This window comes from Halyomorpha halys, unplaced genomic scaffold (genome assembly GCF_000696795.3).
Source record: "Halyomorpha halys isolate HHAL.00 unplaced genomic scaffold, Hhal_1.1 Scaffold307.1, whole genome shotgun sequence".
NCBI lineage: Eukaryota > Metazoa > Arthropoda > Insecta > Hemiptera > Pentatomidae > Halyomorpha > Halyomorpha halys.
The window spans coordinates 1,361,042-1,378,239 of record NW_027107991.1 but is presented as its reverse complement, the minus strand read 5'-3'; the positions used below and the strand labels follow the sequence as shown (position 1 = coordinate 1,378,239).

Here is a 17,198-nt window from a genome sequence, read left to right as displayed (position 1 = left end):
TATAGTAAACAGTAAATATAGATATAATGATGAAGTTATAATCATTTACATATCTGCAAATTAGTACTTGTTTGCTGTCAATTTTGGATATATGTTATCAGCTAAAAGGTTAGTGACTTATATTTTATTCCAATGGTAATCTTTGTGAGCGTCGAAATTTTCTTTAAAATGACGACGAAGAATAATTTTTTTATATCAATTAAAATTGTGTTTGTGCCAATGACCCTTTAGGTGAAGAGGAAATTAATAAATATAGAAGAAAGAAAATAAATTACAAGCAATTTATTTAGTTTGTTATCTCAATGGGATAATTTTATTTTATCCAATTATTTTTTTTTTAATGTTAATTAAATTGTCAATATTGATTACACTATTTTTATAAAAAATTGGTATTTCTGTAATTAACCTGTTAACTGTTGTTGGTTCTCTTTAATGTCAGGTTTATATGCTTGATTTTAAATTTTAATGTGTTTCTTAAATGATAATTAAACTGACAATACAAAAAAAAATTACCAAATTTATTAAACAATTTTTTTTCATTCATGAACGCTTTGAAAAACGTGTATATTCAGTTCCTTGTAACTAAGAAAAAATGGACATCATTTAATATATATGTATATATGAATGCTCAATTCTATAGACCTGTAGAAAGAATTCTTTAAATCAGAAAAAATTATATATGTATTATAGAATGATGCATTGATTTTTTAAAAATTATTTTCAATGTATTGACATCAAATTGCTGATTTTATTGATGCTGCTTAATATAAAAACACCCAGTGAATGCTTCATTTTAGAGTCGTATTCATGTTCCTAATTGATTGCAATTACAATATTATAGTTCAAGAGCCCGTAAAAAAATAAAGGCTTCAATTATGAAAACAGATTCTTACGGGAAATTGAATTCTAAAATTATTTTGTTTTTTTTCTTTACCACTGGCACTCAAATCATCAAAAACCCTAAACTATTGTTTGCGGTTTTTGGCAATTTACTGCCTTAGGACGTGGATCATTAAAGTACTGCGTATGAATTCGTTTTAAAATCAGATTTACTTCTAGAATCCTTAAAGTACCAATCTCATTGGAAATACCAGAGTTAGGTATGCTGGAGAAGATTTAAATTTTTTTAATATCTTTGAAAGATAGATCAGATGACATTGTAATAACACACTGAAAATAAAGTCAAAATTATAAAGGATAGGAGGCGGGTTTAACACGTATTACTCTCAACCATGTTACATGTTACTTGTTATATCGTTTTTACATGGGAAAAGAAGGAAATATTTCTCCATTTAACATAAGCTTTTCCATTTAACCCACTTTAACATGTTAAACTAAAGATCATAAATACCCTTAATGTAGATTTTTATCCAACTGCAGTTTCCACTTCTTTTTGTTTTAAACCTTAAATTTGGTATGCTTCGTAATCGCAAATGAAAAAGAAAAGTTCAACAATCGTCATTATTAAAAATAATTTTTTTTCATCTCTTGTAATACAATAGAAAAATGATAGAAGTGATAAGTTCAGGGAACATGAGGAGAAACTGGTTATTGGGAAGGCCTGCTCGACGTAGCTACGTCATACTGCACCTTTTATGGGACCTATGAGGAAAACGTAGAAGTCCGAGAGCCCATGAGAAAAAATAGACATTATCTTAAGAAAACTATGACAGCACTTTTCTTTAATCTCTATTACGTTGCCAATAGAGAAATCATGTTTTCCAATCAGATCATCAGTCTACCTTCCAAAATGGCGGTGTTATGAAGATACAAAACATTTCTTTTTAGTTCTGTTATGTATAAAAAAACAAAAGTGTTATTTCTTTTCAGAAAATGGTTCAGTTTTTACCAGGACTTTATAAAGGATCCAATAAATGAGAAAAAATAAATATTGAAGTATTCAAGATCCACTAAGTTTATTTTATTCTAGAATTACCTAAAATTTTCGCTCATTTTTTGTTTGGAGCTATTTATCCTCAAATCTACCTACAAAACTAAAAACCTTTATTTAAAATTATTTTTAGTGGCGTAAATACTATAAAATATGAGCCCCAATATGATCTGTTTGAAGCAGATCTTAAAAAAACAGGATTTATTATTATTATTTTTAGGCATCAACCACTTCGGGTTCATTACCTTAATTTTCAAAATTTTGATTAGACTTTATTTCCTAAGTATCCGACATTTTGAATAGTCCTTATTGTCTTAATTTCCAAATTAAAATATATAACTATTGAAAAATGTGAACTTTGTGGTAAAGTTTTGAGTGATTCATAAATTTGAAAAGTTTATCTAAAGTTTGTGTGTTATACTGCAAAATTGAGTGGAAATCTGCTGGTAATTCGTACAAAGATTTGATGGAGTCGTATGGTTGGCATTTGGTTAAGATATGCTTTAGTCGCGTTCCGCAAGTCTGGTATACAGGTGGAGAAAATATTCGTGCTATATATAATATATTCGTGCTAAAACAAAATGAAAATGTCGCCATAATTATGCTTTGAGCGGTTGAGCACGTAGGAAAAATAAGAAAAAACACTGCAAAGTAAAATTATGGAATGCGCTGAATATTTGCTATTTTAAATTATGAAGAAAATAGTCGGAGGGCTGTCAAAAGGATACAAAAAATATCAGTAAATAGTTAGCAGCTATTTGATTGTCGTCGCTTTGCACTTTGTAGAGCTTCGTCATGGCAAAAAAGATACAAAAACAACTAAAAATATTTTGACATAGTAGGATAATAAGATACAAAAAAGTAAATTAATGTTGGGTTAAAATTATGTGTATATAAGTGAAAAGAAAATTATATACAAATGAACAAAAAGAAGAAATTAAAGTAGTTATAATATGGAATAGACCATGATAAGTATAAAAAAAAAACAACGTAAACGTAAGCCATTAGGTTAAAAATGAACAGGAGACGCAAATCTTTTGTCTAATTTTTTCTTTACTTATTATTTTTATTTCTACTTTTACGTGTTATTACGTCTCCTGTTTATTTTTAACCTAGTAGTTTCTTTTTTTTTTATACTTATTATTATATGTTAAATATTATAACTATAAATTTTATTTTCACTTATATTTACATAATTTTAATCCTACTTCACTTTATTTTTTTGTATATTAAATATATTAAAAAGGGACCGAAACGTCAGCATTTAAATAGCTGTTAGATATTTTTTTGCTTCCTTGTAACCACACCCCCGACCATCTTCTTCATAATTTGAAATAATACGATCAATCATTTATGTATATAATCTACTATTTTAATTTTAAATGTTTTCTTGTTTATTATTTGTAATATTTTTTGAAGTAGTATTCGGTTGCAACACCACTGGCATGCGCTTTGGGTTTCCTGGGTTCCACAGCATCCACTTTGGGAAGCGCTAAGTTAGTACTTACCAATAGTTAAGTGATAGTAGATACCGATAAGTACATCTTAATACCGTCAAAACAAGATGTATCGTGGCATTGTTTGATTATAAATAAATTGTTGGACTTTAGAATAAAAGTCTATAAAATTAGAACTAATTTTTTCTTAATGAATCTTTTATTGCAATAATACCTTGTCACAATCAATACTGTATAAATCACAATAGCCATACCATACTAAATAAAAATAGGAAAGTAAATAAATAAAAATACAATAAAATAAAGAAGTATAAATTAAAATGGATAATAATTATAAAATGATATGTACACTGTTAAGAAATAGTATACATTATTTTTAGAAATTGTTCAATATCAAAGAACTTTCTAATTCTTAAAATCGTTTACAAATTATTCCACGAAAATAAATCATCTCCCCCTCTCATGGAAAGTCCATCGATTCTACGTCACGCTAGGTTTTTATTTTTCCTCAACATGCACTTTTTCCTCATGCATTTATGATTTTTATTTCACTCTTTCCCTCTGTTTTATAAATGAAGGGAGCAAGCTATGGATTATTTTCAGTGAGAATTCTTTATTTATTAATGCCTACTTGATCAGAAAATAAGAAACACAGATTGTTTAGAATATCTTAAAAAAGTAGAACTTTATTAATTTATTTTTGGTTGATTAATAACTCTGTGATATTCGTGACATTCAGGGGCCCCCAGATCAATTGCTTCGTCTTTCATGCTAGTTCAATATTTATTTTTCTTTGTTCGCTTTTCTGCAGTATCATCTTTGTTTTAATCCATTTTTTATCATAACTGCTTTTGTTCCATAATTTATTATTTATTTTCTCTCACCAATTAATTATAAGATGCCGTTATTTATATACTGCATTCTTTTTGTGTTGTAAAAAGAAATATTTAATTCTTATGCTCTCTTTTCGTCATGAGAACGAAATAGGGATGTGTGCGACATCAACTCTATAAAACAACATTACTTGTTATGTTTAGTACTTTTATAATTATTTATCCATTTTCCTACATGCGTGTATTATATCCCTCTGAATATTTGCTGATTTGTGGTTTTAAATTTTAATTAAATATGAACTATGTGTGAGCCTGTGTGATTTTATATATGTGTGTGCAAAGGTCTGCCCAGGATCAAAACTAGAGGAGGGGGCAATCCTTGGTCGTTCATGTTGTGATATTTCAGTATAGAAAACGCGAATGAAATCAAAATTATATGTAGTTATTTCAGTGCTTTATTGGTTATTACAATTATTTACTTGAAAACAATTTGTTTAAATTTAATTAACAATTTTTTCACTTCTACTACGGGGGGGAGGGCAGATGTCCCCCTCTGGCCCTCGCTGGGTACGCCCATGTGTGTGTGTTTATATATATGTTGTTAAGTAGATTTTTAAAAATTTATTATGTAAATATTTTTTGTATTTGTTTGTTATTTTTCGCTGAATTATTACTTTTTTTAATTGATCTTTACTATTTTTAATTACAATAGTTCATCGTTATAGCATTGCAAATAAAATAAAAAATGTATTAAGTTTAGGGGGAAAATATATTGAGAGATATGTAGGAAAATCATGGGGAGTGAGGAAAATGAATATGTTAAATCTCTCTCTCTCTCTCTCTCTCTCTCTCTCTCTCTCTCTCTCTCCCCCCCTCTAGTAAAAACCGTTCGGTTTATTACAAAAACTGACAGTAAAGCTATGAACAGTCGATTGGAAAAATGATCAGTATAGTTATTGTTAAAAGAAAAATTGTATTATTATAAAAACAATATTGGGAGAATTGAATCAGATAATTTATAATCATTGCTGCTATTTTAGACTATACCTTAGCTGAATATTAGATTCATAAAAAGAATCAATTTTAAGTACAGAAATAATGTTAACGTGCGACCCAATTGCGTTTGCAGTTGTTAACGCGTGACAGATAACAGGTATAAATATATAGGAGTTGAAGTGATTACTAGCTTTACTCCTGTTATGCTCGTATGTATTGCTAACAATTGCTCCAGGTTCGGTGCGATAGTACTGCCACTACTTAAAATGTAACAGCAACTGTCACGACACAGCACTGTGTTGGGCAGTTTCTCTCCTACCAACTTATTATTCATATAGTAGTTAGTTGGAGTTTCCTCTGATTTCAAATTTGGACCGAGGTTCATAGATCAATTACTCCTGCTATAAACGATGATGCAAGAGTTTGTATTTGGAACTCAGTGATTATTTCTCCATGATAGGTTAGGGACTGGAATGCTCGCTTTCTTCTCCTGCTTAAACTTGACGCTGATACTCGACGAAGATTGCGTCAGCTGGGAAGTCGCTAGGACTGACTGATTCGGGGTCAGTGTATTATTAGAGGGCCTCTTGTAATCTATCGTAGTAGATATATTTTTAAACCGCTCTAAGCGGTAGTACATATCTTATCATAATACTGAACAAATTTATAATCTCTCTAACTATCTTAGATTACTTATGTAAATATAAATTTTAATACTTAAAACCTTTTTTCTTTACCCAGCGCTCATCTTCGACATTAGTTATTTGTTCATGGCTCGTAAATTTAAAACTATTTAAATTAATTCAAAATTAACCAAAATTGATAATAATTATCAATAAATTTTTTATCTTGGTATAAAAATTATACTAAATCGAAACCGTAAAAACTACAGAGTGATAAATTAATTTTCGGGATACAATTGAAAAATAATGTCTTCGGACCTGGGAAAAATAAAGTTGGCCTGAGTTTGCATCGGGTTTCTTTTTTACAAGATCAGAGGGCGCTTTTGCTCCATCCACACGTTTGGTTTCAGTTTGCATTGTTTTTAAACTGCCAAAAGATGAATACTTGCGATTAGTTAATTAAAGAATTTCCCTAACCTTTAGATCAACAATTAACTTTTGTTTAAGATTGTGTATTTTAAAATTCTATTGATTCGGTGCAAATACGTTGTATAACTTACATAACTTTAGCAGTTTAATTTGGATATAATATAGCACAAATATATATATATATATATATATATATATGAAGACATTATATGTCTAGATAATTAAATTTAACAGATTCCGATAAAAATTCTAAAACGAAGGTTGAATTTATAGGTTATGTAGTACTGTTTATATGAATTATTATCATCTACAACTTACATTGCTCATATTTACGTTTCCTTTCATTTCGCTTATCTTTATCTTGTTCCTTTTTATAATGGAAATAGATTAAATCGAATTTAATAACCAAAGAAATTCAAAAAGTACTTGCAAAAGTCTTGGATTTGAGACAAGTGGCAAAACTTCTAAAACAAACAGTATAATGTTTACCACAGGAGCGTCATCATGGAAGAGAAGGGGGAGACATGAGATTTGAGAGTCTACTTCAAAAACATTTACTCAAAGTGGTTTTTGTACTCAAAATAGCTTATGAACTCTATTTTTCGCGGTCAGTTGTCCGAAAGTTTTTCAAGGCAAGTTGAGGAATTCGGTCATAATTATTGAAACATTATATTTTGAAGGGAATGGTTAGCATTGGTGGTCAGTTTTCAACTATTATCAATGGCCATAATTTCGACACACTCTGCAAGTTTTTATCAGGGGTGTTGTGATAGGTGGAGGTGTAAACATATAAAATTTGATTAGTGTATAATCGAGTCAGTGTACAATCAAATTAGATTAGTGTACACCTCCACTTATTACAATATTCCTCTGAAATACCTGCAAGGTGGGTTTAAATGTTGGTCATTTATAAATAGTTGAAAACTATTTATTTTTTTAAAATTAGGTCTATCACCTATATACAATTTTAAATTTTCCTCCACTTTCTTTTAATCTGTTGTGCCAACTTTCCAGACCAGAATGAATGAATAGTGAAAAAAGTTGACTAAAAATGTGTTAATTGAAGTTGACATAAGAAATCTTCAGTATATGGGGAATTATTGAACATATTTTCCTTTCCCTTATATATCTGTTTGTAATTTGTAGATGCATTTTCCCTTTTCCTCTAGGTATCCTAGATCGTTCCCCGTGACGCGGATACAACCCCCTCCGATGGATCAGCTGTTGGGTGATGCAAGAGCTCCCCACCCCTAGCACTGTATAGTAACCACCGCAGCTCCCGTTCCTCATTCAGTTCGTCTTCGAGAGCCCAGAGGTAGCAGTCATGTTCCAAGCCACCTTCACCAAGATCCACGAGGCCCACAGGCCATCTGACATCATCGGCCACACGGTCAGTATGAGTATAGGGCTCAATCGGCTCTAGCTGTAGGGTTTAAACCTATTAAACCTAGTTATTGTGGAGTTTAAAGCTATGGGACCTAAGTAGAATTTAAACCATTAAATTTAATATAAATGCATAAAAAAAAAAATCATTACACATAATATTCACAATAGTACTTGGCAAACGCGATAGTGGTTGAGTGTGTTGGAGTTTTATCCAGTACAATCGATTTGTACATTGAAATTTACTAACTAAATTTTAATTTTTTTTTTTTAGCTAGAATATTTTATTCTAACATAACCATATACCCGCCTTTTCAGCCCCATTAGGGCATTAAATCCTTAGAAAACAAAAACAATTACAATATATTTATCCTAATGCTTCAATACGTCGGTAAACAGTACCTTTATAAACTAATGAAATAAATACAGGAATGTCACAACAGCTTATATGTCTAACATTGATAGACATTTTGAGTTAGTAGTTGTATCTTTTTTCTTTTTGGTAACTATAAATAAATAAAATATATATTATTTATTAAATTTGACTTTTTTTGTTGGCATTTGTAATTGTAAAATAAATGACATGTTTTTATAAACTAATTGCAGGCATATATTTGCGAATGTATATTTATTTTATTGTTAGTTATTTATTATATATATTATATTTACTTTTTTGATATAGATTCATATTTTAATCTATAAAATCATGATAGTATTTTCTTTTATTTATATATTTATTTATGATTTTTTTTTTACTTAGTGAGTACTATTGTTATCATTTACATTATTTTCCTTTTTTCTGTTTTTTTTTTCTTATATTCTTCTATTTCAGGAGATATTGTATGAATGAATATTTGAACAATATTACTTAAAAATTAAAATCTGTACCACTAAAACCCATCAAGGGTTAAGGGTTAAGGGTGGTACTTTGTAAGGAAGTCTTGTTACTAGACCAACGGTTGTGCAAGGTGATTTAGTCAGAATCATGCTTAACCACCAGATTTTTACCTAATTAAGGGCACCCAATTTAAGCGGCTGGGTGGACCCCAGGAGGGCTCCAGAACCCACAGGGTTAACTCATGGGTTAACTACAGTGTAACAGAAAACAATACACTAATACTTAATGCTCTTAATTTGTGGCAGACTGTATTACTTCTTCAATAAAAATATTATACCATAATACAAAAAAAATAAAATAAAATAAATTGCAGGCAAAATAGCCCTGACGAATTAACAGCTAATCTGAATAGAAACACATTAGCTTTATTTCATGATAATTTACATTCTGAAGAATTTCAATTAAGATTCGTTACATAAATTTCTTTTCAGTTTTTCTAAATTGCAAAGTTAAATTACTAATAATTTTATTTTATTTTTTTTCATATTCCTTGTGTTATATGATCTTATAATAAGTCCGTGGAAATGTATCAATTCGATACATACTTTATTTAAATAAGATCTTGATTAATTATTTTCTAGAGTGATTGAGTATTTAAAGTTACGGTCATTTTGATGGCATAGAATTGCGTGCTTTCCCCAACGTACATGCAAGATATTATTGTTTTTATAATCCCCCCAAAATAGCGAATCAAATAGTAACTGCTTGTTGTCATCATCAAAAGCATTCAGATTTTTTTTTAGATAGAATTGAGACAATAAACCACTTTACGTTAAAATGAGTTATGTGCTATCGAGTTCTTGGAAATTCGTTTATTGAATTAGACATTTGTAATCGATAGTTACCTATTGATTTTATCTTATCGATCTAGATTTCCTTGTTGTCTTGCCAGACAGGAGACATCCGATATATTTCTCGAGAGGTTGCTTCGTTGCGGTCAAGGACAAGTAGTGTATTGCGGGCTCATGAATTCAGGCGTTTAACACGACTCAAAATATCTCTCTATTGCATTAAAACCTTTTCAGTAATCAACTTGTAACATTTTAATTTACTCTCTCAGCGAATTGAAAACAAATCCTGAACAGTTAGAAAATATAAGTACAATATAAAGTACAATGAAAATATTAGAACTAAAAGGCTCAAATTGGTATTGAGCTTGTATGAAGCTAGAAACAATTAGTTTTCATCAACTTAATTAAATTTTAAGAATAAAAAAACCTCAACTGCTAATATGAGCATACAAATATGTAAAGATTTTGATAATAGCAAATAAATTTTAATTTATCTTTTTAAAAAAAATATATCTATATTTTGCATTGTATTTATATATACATGTCTATGTATATTTTTGTTTCTATTAGTTTTCTAACAATAAGTTGCATTTTTGTTGATTCACAATTACAAAAAATTAAAGGAAGAAGTTAAAAGGGCGTTAGATGGTTATAATAAAAAAATATTATCATATTAACGTCCTTTATTTTTTTTTTATTTAAGCCTAAAAATGTATATAATTTACTTCTAAAAGAATATTTTGGGTGATACTTTGGATGTTGTAACACTGTCGGCTATGTTTTTACGTTTTACTTTTATTATGATTTTTTTTTTTTTTTAAATTATGTTCCTATCCATAAAACACTATAAAATATATTTTATATTCATTTATTGACATTTACAACTGTACATAAAATACAAGTAAATTTGAAGTAAGACCATAATGGACATGTGGAGAAACTACCCATTGGTAGCACTCCAAATAAAAATTATTATCACAATACACTTTATTATAATTAACTAATTCAGTGCTATTTAGAAAAATTAAAAAGCGTGATATAAAAATAATACAAAAAATAAATTTAATAATGTTTGTAATTGTATCCGTGGTTTCATATAAGCTGTATTAGTTCGCTATTAACTAGGTATGGAATTAAAAAAAAATTCATTTAGAACTTGGTTTTCAGTGTTTCATGTAAAAAAAAATAAAAAATAAATAATTTGGAATAATAATAAATGATTAAACTTCTATTTTTCCTATTTTAATTGTTTTAAATTATTAATTTCAAAAATTATAAAATATCGATTAGTTTATATCTTAAGGCATTATTACAAATATTTTGTACTTATGCGTAATTGTATTATTTATTTATTTAGATGTTGAGGTAACATTCTTCAACGAAGTCAATAATAGAAACATACTAATTAATTTATACTACTGTTCGAGGTCATTTCCCACTTCTTCAGATTAACAAATCCCTATGATTTCGCCAATTTTTTCATTAACATAATTTAACTTTATGCTAACCATTTTTAAAAAAATTAAAAATGCTTTAACAATATTTCATTATTAATAAAAATATCCATTTTATTAATGAATTTTGTCAACAATTCCTTCTTATGTACAAATTATTCTTCTAATATTAACAATAACGTTCCCCTAATGTTAATTGTTAGTTTATTAATTGGGATTTTGGTTTAGGTTGACAAAATTTATTCATAAAATAGATATTATTTTTAATAAAGTTATATTTTTAAAGAATTTTAACTAATTAAAAAAATTGTTATTATAAAGTTAGTTTATGTAAATGAATAAATTGGTGTAATTACATAATTTGATAATCTTACGATTATCAATCTTGACGTAAGTCTAGACCCCGAAACATTGTAGAAATTAATTAATATATTTTCATTATTAATTTTATTAAAAGAATATCATTATAGTGAGTAGGTTGGTCTATGTACGATATGTCACAACTTCACAAGAGGAGATTATTACGCAAAAAAGGACATCTTTCCCGCCCGGACCCACCCCACAAGACCCCCATGAGGCGACGGTCTAAATATTTTCTTAAAACTGGAAGAGGAGACTTGAGGTGGTTTAATAGAACAATATAAAATATATAATATAATATAAAATAATATTCTTTATATCATATAAAATAATATCCAATAAAAGATCCTGAAATTGGAAAACGACGTGTGTGACCCTTGATAATTACTTTATTAAATTGGACCTAATAAATTTCCGTTATTTGAAAGTAAGCCATAGGTATTATTAATAAAAATGATGATATCTCACTATAAATCCTACTAATCTACGTTAAATGTTTTCTTACATATATATAAAAAAAATTAATCGCCGTATAAAAAATTATCAGTCAATCTGATAATTATTTTTAAATGATTTTTTAACAAATAAATTTGTTTGTTCTGAGCTTAGCGCCGGAATCAGGGATTTAGGAACCGTACTACCGATTAATAAATCATTTACAACCGGAATTATTACAGCTTTATTGAACGACGTTATAAAATAGTATTTTAATTATGTCATCTGATCCTTCTTATCGTATGGTTTATCGCAGATTCTCGTATCTGTCATCATTATCGTTCATGCAATTTTCGTTACGCCATATAGAATAATTACAAGTATTGAATCAATACAATCACTATCTTTAGCTTTATCATATTTATTTCAATTTATATGAAGATAGTAACACGATTGTTAAAGCCGGCTAAAATCTCCCTAGTTTTTTTGAAGGAAGCCCCAAAGAACAACAAAAATTGCCTCAGTCGTGAACATTTATTTAGGCCATGTTAACGATAGAAACATAAACATATATATATAAAAAAATAAAGAATAGAAATTAAATAAAAGTTAATTATTATAATTAATTCCAATGAGGAAACCGAATAATGAGGACACATAACCAACTATATATAAATAAAATACTTAGTGTCTGCGACTCCGATAGGTCAGTGAAATATATTTCTTGATGGAAAAGTAGTGTAGGACTATTGCTAAGAAGTTCTGGAAGCTGCTTATATTGACAACTTTCAAAAGTGGTCAAAAGTTGGTCGGCCCACGTCTATACTGATTCAATCAATTGCCTAATTTTAAATAAAATAAATACCACTATGGCGCTCATCTAGCGCAATGGTTGTATTTCCATTAATCACAAATAACAATAAAATGTCTAAAAAACATAATGCACGCAGACATGGTCTGGCAAATGAATTTTACGAACGACTAATGGTGACAAGACAGCTGATTCTAGACCGTAGATTGTAGATCTGTCGCTTGGCAACGCCAACCAAATAATCCGCACTGACCGTTATTCTTACATTTAAATATTATTATACTAAATATTAATACATTTGTTTCTTTTAAAAATGAAATAAACCTCTAAAGAAAATAATACAAACAGCTGCTTTTAAGTCTTTATAGTAGTATTTTTGCAATTAGGCACTGCACAAGAACGATAACAGAGATGGGCAAAAATTAGCTATAGTTGAAACTAATAGCTAAAATTGGATACGATGCCCTTTTTCATGAATGAACCATTCATAAATAAATATCGTATCCATGGCAATTTTAGCTATTAGTTTCATAGTTTCCCAACTCTGAACGATAAGGAATATAACTCATAATAGATAATTGCTTAAATAACAAAGAAAACTGAAAAAAAGGAATAAAAAAAATCAGGGGGAATTATTATCAAGCAAGGGATATAACACACTTTCCAAATAACCGTAAAATACTGTTTAGGCTGTAAAAGAAATTTAATCGTCATTATTAGAAAGGGTTGAACGTAAGATCATATTCAAGGAATTTAAATTTAATATAACACTAGAGGTTTGAATGAATTAATAGTTACTAATATTGATTATAATTAATAATTATTGAGTAAAATAGTATTTTAATTCTATTACAAAGTAAAAAAAAACTTTAGTGAACGCCTTTACCAAAATAGACGGCTGGTCAATGTAATCGATACCCCCTAACAACTACTTGCCTTCTCAAATAGTATTTATATATTTATTTATGTACAATGCATTCATAAGTATATGTAAATCTGTATAATTCTGAAAATTGGTAATCAATTTCCCTATCTTTTTTTTTGCAGTATAGTAATATATCAATTATTATTTTTCGGCATAATTGAGAAGTTTAATATCAAAAGTTAACATATCCACTTTTTAAAAGTAAAGCTTTTTTACAAATTAAAATTTTACATCTGGAACCTATTCGATTTATTCTATCATTAAAATTTCTTCCATCAAATCAACATGCGATGAAAATCACGATTTTCAATAAAACTTAAACCTATCCACATAAAATGGCCACAAATAATTTTCCAAAAGTAGGTTTAGGGAATCAGTAGGAACACTCTTTATTAATCAAGTTAACAATATTTATTCTAGACAACAATACCAGCAAATAACAGAATAATTATTACAATAACAATTGTAATTATTGAAGAATATAAAAACCATTTTTTTAGGAAGATAGTCCGGGTGGCGGTCAATAAAGGTATCAAAATAGTAGGAGAAAATTATGTATTGTTAACCAAGGTGTGGCCCCACTTTGCAGGGCTGATATGAATGAAGTTCTGCTACCAACTCACTGCTCAATTAGCCCTGCAAAGTGGGGCCAAACCTTGGTTAACAATACATAATTTTCTCCTACTATTTTGATACCTTTATTGACCGCCACCCGGACTATCTTCCTAAAAAAATGGTTTTTATATTCTTCAATAATTACAATTGTTATTGTAACAATCTACTTCATACGGTCAACTATCTTCTTCCAATATAAAACTCTCATATTCGAGTATTACATGGCGAGAGGTTTCAAATGGGTTTGCCACTAAAACGGATGTAAATTAATGAAACAGAAGGATAAGTTATAAATACAAATGTGCCTTCGATAGGCGTATCTTGTTACCAGCAAAGAACTCTGTGATGACACGTCATAATTCTTTGACATACTTAGGTGCAAAGAGAGTGTAATATGGTATTGCCTATTAGAAGTAAAAGGAAGTTTGACGACGAAAAAAAAATGATCTGAGAGATTATTCTAGAATAATCCTAAAAAATAACCCTAATCCCTATAAAGACAGTTTTTGAAGGATTTTTTAATAATTAACAAATTATCGTCAATTCTTAATGCCTGTTTGTAATTTAAGCTTTTATATAGTATTAAGGATTAGGTTCTAATGTCATCATCATTCCTTTTTTATCAATGATCTCATTTACGTTTAAGTATAGTTTTTTTTTGTGGTTAGCTTTTCGATCTGTGGTTTAATGTCCTTATATTCTCCATCTGAGGGAAGAGAAGACGAGGATTCCTACAGGTCACCAACCTGTTCAAACAATAGCGGGAATGTAGTGATTTATTTCGAGCGTCCACTACTGGATAAAAGTCAATCCGCTCAGGCTGGATTCGAATCGGGACAGCTCCTGACACGTGAATGCCAGGTTCAAAGCTGAACAAGCTTGGTCATCCACGGCCTCCTATTTAGTTTTAAGATCACGATTATTGCATACTGGTCATCTCTGGCATAGCAAAAATAAATTACATCAAGTAAAAATTTAAAAAAATATATATAAAGCGATGGCTCCGTAATAGGTTTATAACTATAGGCTCGAGTCATAGGATAAATCTTATAGTTATAGTTCATATAGTCCATAACAACAGTTAAATGGTGCTACTTTTTTGTTTTACTATTTTAGATTTTTTTGTCAAACCTATTCTTGTGAATTTTTGTAAAAATTAAGTTCTGGAAGTCAAAACATCGTTCGCAGTTGACCAATGACTGTCTCAGAGAATTTTTATACTTTTTTATAAACTATCTTAAGTCGAATTTGGTGAGATATATTATTACACTAAAAGTAAAGACAACTGACGAACGCTACATGTTCAGATCGTTCATTCTTTTTGTGCGAGTTCGGACGAATTGATTTCGCAGCTTTCCGCTGTTCTATAGCGATCTCTTATGATGTTCTATTGCATAGAGTTGCTCTATAGGTCAAGAGTGAGCATCATAATGCCGAATGCGAAGCCACAGAGTCATAATCCGATATGCCTTATAAGGAACACACTTCAATAAACTAATTAACTTTTTTTATGTGACTGTTCCGAAAACTATTAATACGATAAAGTATGAATTTACTAGACACGAAGTTTTGCAGATTATAACAAAAATAAATTATCAATTTAATGTGTATTAACGTAATTTAATAATAATATCACTACTGTTGATCAAGACCAAGGATCAGTAATAAACTTCACTTTTTCAGAAAATAAGAACTCATTTATAATAAAAAGAGAAAGTGGACCTGTTGGGCGATGAGGTGGAAGGGTCCAAGGACTTTAACCCGAACCCACGAGCCACTGCCACCGTAATTAGGGGGGGTCGCTGACCGCTGGATTTAGAGTGCAGTTGTAATTTTAATTTAGAGAAATTGATACTTATGCTTTATATATTTACATTTCTGTGCTGCTGGATGCCGAGTGCTCGGTATTTTTACCCGATTTCAGGTATTTTTCTCATTTGATAGTTGACGGTTATCGACTAATTGCGGGTAAAATAGTGTTAGGTATTGCAGAGAGATTGTGGGGTGTCGCATTAGTTCTTCATCTACTTTATAACAAGACATTTTTTTTTAATGCTAACAAATGATAGTTTTTCCTTAGACATTGAACTTCAGAATGTAGAAGTACCTTGACTATTTGAGGCCTGAGATTTCTTTATCTTTAGGGCCGGTTGAAATAGCCGAATAGCTGAAATAAATTTGTTGCCTGGAATGGATAAAATTTATGTAAGGTCGTGGACGAATTTGTTTTAGAGGTCCAGGGTGGATTTGTTTTTGGAGCCCGGAGCGAATTAATTTTTGGTCCTCGGGGAGAATTATGTTTGTGCCTCTCTCGATTGGTTGGGATCTGGTGTTTAATGAATAGAGGGGATTAAGGATATAGGTCTTTTATTTTTAATTTAAAAAACTTGGAATAGGAAAACACCAAGGAGGTATTGCCTTCGGGAGGTTGGATACCATTTCAACTCGGTTGATAAATGCTGTCCTGACTGCAATTATCAAACAGTTAGATCGTGGCAGTGGTGGCGACTGTTGCTGCAATAACTGAAACTATACGATAGTCTACTGTCAAGGCATGTGCATATAAGAGTTACTTCATTGATATTACTTGAACTATCAACTATCACACCAATGGTAGTGGCACAGTACAATCATGATTCTAACAATCATACTGTTGCATTTATATTGTCACTGATTCCCTGAAAGCGGGTTAGAGAGGCGGTTTTTTTGGTGATAAAACGGGTGTTTTCAAGGCTCTGAGTGGGTAATTTTGTTCCAGAGAATCAGCAGTAGTGTTACATTTTTATAAAAAGCATATGTTGAAGGAATACAATAATGATTTCGATAATGAAGTCTTTGTTGTATGACATATTTAGTCTATATAAATACAGTTGTTGTTCAGTGGTGAGAAGTATTTAACCATAGAACAATTAGTGACTGACAATTTTATGTTATTTATTTACAAGATAAAATGTAACAGTAATTGTAACTTGCAATTAGCAAATTTATCTGCAATAGTTAAATTTGCTTTCGGCTTGGATAGCTTCTCCTCGCTAAGTATTTAAATAAATTGTTTAAATACCACCACTAGTTCTAACCTATCCTCAGCCTACCCATATATTCATATCATTTTACAGATTAGTATCAGATCAGCTGTTGAAGATTATTAGTGGGACAGAGATGTCGCAGGAGAGTCTAGGAGACAAGTTATAGATAGTAGTCTAAGTTGTAAATAGTGTGGCATAGAGTCAGTTAGAGTATACCTTAAATTAACCTGCAGCCCGATATATAAGTCCTTTAATACTCTAATACGAGAGT

The 17,198-nt window shown here is 29.8% G+C and overlaps 1 protein-coding gene across 1 annotated transcript in view; it reads left to right on the top strand.

Annotated features, from left to right (window-relative positions):
- Positions 1-7,463: 7,463 nt before the first annotated feature.
- Positions 7,464-17,198, top strand: part of MsrA (methionine sulphoxide reductase A) — a 32,419-nt gene continuing 22,684 nt past the window's right edge. The window contains exon 1 of the mRNA XM_014421228.3: positions 7,464-7,619. Within this exon, the coding sequence (XP_014276714.1) occupies positions 7,554-7,619 (66 nt within the window). The 5' untranslated portion in view covers positions 7,464-7,553. The remainder of the gene's footprint in view (positions 7,620-17,198) is intronic.